Consider the following 5,880-nt stretch of genomic DNA (forward strand, 5'->3'; position numbering starts at 1 on the left):
ATCAATTTAGCCTTTGCCCAATTTGCAAAGCTAAAAAAATCAATTTAGCCTTTGCCCAGTTTTTTTTTGAGACTGCATGAGAATCAAAAGTTGGTGTCACACATAACTTTTTGAAATGCTGCACAAAAGAAAACCAAATTTAAAGCCTATAAAAATAAAAAAACTAAAATGAGAAAGAAAGCAATAATACTTAGGGAGTTTAGTCCAAGAATAAATGAGAAGCAAATCAGGCCATGGATTACTATCCTAATTTAGCATAACGTCCCCGAAATACATGAACTCTAACCTTGTTTTTGTTGGACACACACAAACTAGTGAAGAGAAATGTGAAGGCAATTCATGCAAGTAGGATTAGAATCCTACTTGCGGTCAAACAGATTTTTACTTTTTTTTTAAAAAAAAAAAGAAGAAGAAAGAAAGAAATGACTAAATTCCATAACCATTCAATCAAAATCTAAAGAGAATCCCAAAAGAACATAGACAACTTCAACACTATTATTAGAATTTAAACTAATTGTATGTTAAATGAGTCTAATTCCACAAGATTTACAGAAGAAGCAAAATGGGGCTTGTACAAGTAACTGGAATTTAAAAAGAGAAAAAGAAAAAGAACCCAGTGCCTTCAAATGAATTTGGATCACACCCAATTAAAAGATAAAATGTAGTAAAAATGAAAATAACATCACAAACTCGAAATCTAATATCAATCGTAAATGCGTCTTCAAGACGTCTTAGTAAAGTTCATCGTATTGTTGCTAATTTACACATTTCACGAAGAAAATACTGTCCCGTTATACTATTTTTAAGAATAAGAAAATTTTATTAAAAAGAGTTACAAATTTCTTAAATTTAGTCAAGAGTAAGGGTTGCTATGGGCATGGTAACCCCATGGCACACGAGACCAGCCTAAAATGGGCTAGGCATGGGTTTATCTTTTCTTCTTCTTCTTCCTTTTTTCAACAGAAACTTTTTTTATTATTATTAACAAACTTGTAACAAGACTGCTACATTCTGGCATGATCCCATTAAAAACTTGGGATGTTGCCTATCATAGGAGCCCATTTACAAAATACCTCCCCTAGTAGAAAAAGAAATTCATCCCAAATCAATCCAATCTTTGGCATATTTTCTGCACCTCACTACAACAAAGTTGGCCTTTCCCAGTGAAGATGAAATGGAAATGCATGGAACGGCTCTAGAGATACCTGATATTAGCAACCTTTTGTTCCAACATACAATACCCATTCCTTCATCTACACATGAAAACAGAAGAACATCAAGAAAATAGCATCTCACATGCATGCTATTGTATGTCAAGAGAAAGAGCACAAGTATGACTCTTCCCAACTGCAGACACATGCATATGAAAGAAATGATGCAGGGTGCTGTAAAAAAAAAAAAAAAAAAGATAGCATGTGCATACTGTTTGGAGACCCATGGGCTCTGACATCACTAGCAAATGATGATGTCAGCAACCCATCATAAAATGGCCTCAGATGTCCACTATTTGGCAAGCATGGATCCTTATTGACCCATGGACCAATCTGTAAACATGACACTAATCAAACAATCCTAATCATCCCATCAATGGCTAACAAATGAATGGTTAAAAGTAAAATAGTGAGTGATCCAAATTCAAATGAAAAATAAGATGGTTTTCCATCTCGTCGGCACTATGGTTTTATTATGATCTATCCACAGTTACATCATTAATTTGCACGGTCTGGATAGCAATACAACTATGCCATATGTACATTGGAAGAGTCACCACCATTTTTAAATGGTGTGTAACTAACAAACCAGTCTAGCCCTTCTTTCTCTACCTTGTGGCACTAAAGAACTCCTTAGCCACATTTGCCATGCTTCAATTGAATGGATGATTTGCAATCCCCAATTTGTATCTCTACGAAGAAAAGAAAGAAAACAAAGTAAAAAAAATATGAAATCTTCCTCTTTTTGTTTAATTAAAGGATAACTAATCAAATTATGGTGTTTTTCATATAAAACAGTGGTGAAGTTGCTACTTCTCTCTTGACATACCATATGTTTCGGTTGTGGCAGACCGAAGCCTGACAATACAAGTTGCAACATCATCGTGATCATTAGGAGGTAGAGCATTCACTCTTATAAAGAAAGGAAGCTCTCTCAAATTTGCCAATTTACTCCATGTCATCGATCAAAATACTTATCATTTGGTTAATTGGAAGGAAGCCTGCCATCCTCAGTACAAAAGTCATATATGCATGAAGGACTTAACAATCATTAATTGGGCACTCATTAGCAAGTGGTTAAGAACCTTTGGGAACCAACACAAGTAATTGTCATAAAGTATGGCATGTAGGAAGGAGAGTGAATTACAAAGGAATCACAGATAAGAAGTCAGCAAAGGCACACACACATGGCATGCAGGAAGGAGAGGGAATTACAAAGGAATCGCAGATAGAATCCAGCAAAGGCGCACACACACACACATATATAAAATTCAATTACAATAGCATAGCCATCCCATGAACATCAGCAGATCAGAGCAGCGCATCAGTCCACAGCAGCTCACCCCTATCTGCAACCATCTATACTGCTACACAAGGGAACAAAACAGAACGACAGTCTGAACAAAAGAACATTCACATCATGGTTATGGGCATGCCAGTTTGCTGAAAGACAAGCTCTGAAAGTGGCAACGACTAGTTGCCTAACACATTGTAGGAACACAACTGAAACTTGCAGCCTAACCTTCAGATGATACCGGACCACTGGAAGAACATCTCCCACCCTAATTTTCAGATGAGTCTCACCTTTTTTTTTCTTTTTTCTTTTTTCAAAAAAAAAGCATGTTGTATAATCATTTGGGTGAGCTCCTCAAAAAGGAATAGACCACACCTATCATCATATAGAACCGCTATACAACACAAAAAACTGAAAAAACTATAAAAATACAGTGCCATGACAAAGCTGAATACAACCTTAAAAGGAGAGACTACATCCTTGTATTGATACACATTCGTTTGCCAAAATTGGAAAGTTGACTATTTGGATTTCAACCTTCTATTTAGAAGTAACCAACTAGCCAGGTAACATATCAGTTCCATCAAATTTTTGTTCACAACCCATGTAAAGTGGGCCCTGATTTGCATAGTTCAGTTCTGGTTACCTCTTTACCACATCACAATTTTTGTGCGCATGTGTATGAAACATCACATTCTTCCAGAGTATCAAATTTTTCTCTTCACGACAATGACACTTATCTAGATTTGAGGCAATGTAGACATATTGCCAATGAATTTGTAATCCATCCCCATTAACCGCTCAGGCATTGATTCAGTAAGAGTCAATTCGAATAAGAAAATGAAAACACTTGCAGGAAAAATAGAAAGCGTATAAATTTCAACAACATAAATTTCACAAATATTGTATTCAAAGGGAATATTTATAATTACACCTGTACAAGAAGAAAAATACTTTAATGCCCTTAATATGTGAAGGCTAAATCAACTTATTGATCGTAATTTCATATTTTAAAAGGGCAATTACGTAATTTCATATGGGCAATGAAAGAAGACTAACCTTTGAGTAGTATACATTACCTCTTCTGAAATTTATACAGTACAACCTTGGACAGGAGATTTTTAAGGAGAGCAGATTGTTTTAAATTAGAGGGAGGTGCATTTAGATGGAATCCTTGTTTTCCCATGAACCTAATGGAAACAGAAATTCAGGAGTTTGTCATACTACAAGAAGAAGAAGAAAAAAAAAAAAAAAACAACAACATTGTTTCTATCTCGGGGAAGAGAGAGAGGTGGAGATGGGAGTTAGGTTCTAATGGGACCTTCACATCAAGGCTTTCAATCATGAATTAGATGCACACATTTGGCAATTCCCAAGGGTACCAAGAAAGGTGGCTATTTTTTGGATGGTTTGTTGCAAAAGGAAAATTTATCAATGTTGATAAACTCTAAAAAAGAAAGATGATTCTCATAAATGACTGCATCTTATGTCTAAGAGTATCATTATGTTTCTCCACTGTGAATTTTCACGGACATCTTATGACATGTCAGCCTGTTGAAAGCATCCGACAGCTGGGCTGAATCTAAGATTGTAACCCACCTGCTAGAACAATGAGAATCTTCAAGGCCCCTCAGGTGATTTACACAAATCAAGATTGCAACACCTGAGCAATAAACAAACGGATGCATAAACACCTCTAAGCACTTCAATCAGTTCAATGAAATCAAAGAAGAGCATGAACTTGTTTCACTTAGCCTTGGAACAAGTTTAAGTGGGCACAAGAAGGAAGTTTAGTGGAGAAGTTGTAGCAAAGATAAAGATGATGAACAACTAAAATTAGAAGTATTAAGTCTCAGATTGGACAACAAATAGGAAGAACTAGATGGTGGCTCCATCAGATTAATGTTGAATCCAAACCCTCAAATATTCCTTGTTGAGCCATTTCATCAAACAGTTAGCATGAATGAAATATAAGAGGGAGATTGTATTATAAATATCAACTACATCCACACAAAATATTCCTTGTTGAGCCATTTCATCAAATAGTTGGCATGCATCAAATACAAGAGGGAGATTGTATTATGAATATCAGCTACATCCACACAAAACATTCCTTGTTGAGCCATTTCATCAAATAGTTAGCATGCATGAAATACAGGAGGGAGATTGTATTATGAATATCAACAACATCCACACAAAACACCTCTCTTAAAGTTGTAAACCTTGCAAAAATGGCACTGAAATCTCTAATCCCCTTATTCTTAAGTCATTGTCCTTCAAATCTATTACACTCAGCACAATGTTTAAGTCAAGCTTGTTAACCAAGTTTAACACCTATGGGGAAGATGGGTTATGCGGAGTTGCAGAGAGAAAGAGAGAGAGAGTTTGGTGAGCTTTGGGGGTGGGGAGTCAGGGAAAGAGTCGAGGGCAAGGAGGGGAGGGTTTTTATTTTCTATTTATAGGGAGAGTGGCAGCGAGATTGAGAGAGGGAGCATGAGAGAGCGAGAGGGAGAGGGAGACGGCGAGGGAGCACGAGAGAGCGAGAGGGAGAGCGACAGGGAGAGGGAGGGGGGTTTTTTTTTTCTTTTGGAGCGAGAGGGAGAGGAGAGAGAGGGTTTAGGCGGAATCCAAAATTTTCATGACTGCCAAAAGGGTTTCAATGGCAGGCGTTCAATCCTCCACTGCTTTATACAGTGTGGTCCACTTGATTTTTTGATATGTATTATTTTTCATCTCAAGCCTTACGACGAGGTCACCAAGTCGATAGACGGTTTGGATATAACTCATACATCATGATGGGACCCACAGAACTTGATGACGTTAACACACAAAATCACATCAGTGGTGTGTGCGACAGTAGCTAATTCGCTTCTTGGGCTATTATTTTGGACGGTGATCTCGGGGGCTTCGTGGGGGCCACCATGATGGATGTGACTTATCCACGCAGTCCATTCATTTAGGCAACCATGGATAGGACATGAAACCAAAAATAAGGTAGATTGAAGGCCCAAGTCAACCACACCACTCCAAAATAACTTTCAACAATATGCACATAATTTCAAATGTTTACTATTGTGTGGTCCACTTGAGGCTTCAATATGCCTCTTTTTTTGGGATCATACCCTAAAATACGATATCAAAACAGATGGACAGCTTAGATAAAACAAATACATTCCGATGGGCCCCACAAAGACACCTATGAGACCGTCAATTTATAAAAGTGTGACGGTGGGTCATAGCCTATAGCTACGGATTAAATCCGTAGCTATTTAGCTACAAATTAAAGCCATAGCCATAAATCTGTATAGTCTGTAGCCTTTGCTCATTTTTTTGGTAGTGTCTCCTTGCTATATTCATATGCTTATTTCTTCTTTT

At 37.1% G+C, this 5,880-nt stretch overlaps 1 protein-coding gene across 6 annotated transcripts; it reads right to left on the reverse strand.

The window, feature by feature from the left end:
• Nucleotides 1–951: 951 nt before the first annotated feature.
• On the reverse strand, nucleotides 952–4,753 carry LOC131250141 (uncharacterized). Of its 6 annotated transcripts, none has more exons than XR_009173093.1 (4): nucleotides 4,105–4,361; nucleotides 3,565–3,695; nucleotides 1,424–1,903; nucleotides 952–1,253 (listed from the first exon to the last, which is right to left on the reverse strand). XR_009173093.1 is itself a non-coding variant. In XM_058250764.1 (4 exons), the coding sequence occupies exons 1-4, from the start codon at nucleotides 4,191–4,193 to the stop codon at nucleotides 1,212–1,214; spliced, it is 345 nt and encodes a 114-aa protein (XP_058106747.1). In that variant the 5' UTR covers nucleotides 4,194–4,753; the 3' UTR covers nucleotides 952–1,211. The 6 variants fall into 6 exon arrangements, 1 of the variants encoding a protein (XP_058106747.1); XM_058250764.1 differs by having other exon boundaries at nucleotides 1,801–1,903; nucleotides 3,585–3,695; nucleotides 4,105–4,753; XR_009173102.1 differs by lacking the exon at nucleotides 4,105–4,361 and having other exon boundaries at nucleotides 1,801–1,903; nucleotides 3,565–3,941.
• Nucleotides 4,754–5,880: the final 1,127 nt, after the last annotated feature.

Source organism: Magnolia sinica, chromosome 1 (assembly GCF_029962835.1).
Source record: "Magnolia sinica isolate HGM2019 chromosome 1, MsV1, whole genome shotgun sequence".
NCBI lineage: Eukaryota > Viridiplantae > Streptophyta > Magnoliopsida > Magnoliales > Magnoliaceae > Magnolia > Magnolia sinica.

Bases quoted from the DNA above. Each gene is read 5' to 3' on its own strand.
- LOC131250141 (XM_058250764.1), bottom strand. From the start codon at position 4,193: ATGCATCCGTTTGTTTATTGCTCAGGTGTTGCAATCTTGATTTGTGTA. The intron at 1,904-3,584 runs GTAATGTATACT...TTTTCTTCGTAG, and splicing joins CTGTATAAATTTCAGAAGAG to AGATACAAATTGGGGATTGC. The intron at 1,254-1,800 runs GTTTGTTAGTTA...TTTCATGTGTAG, and splicing joins GAGAAAGAAGGGCTAGACTG to ATGAAGGAATGGGTATTGTA.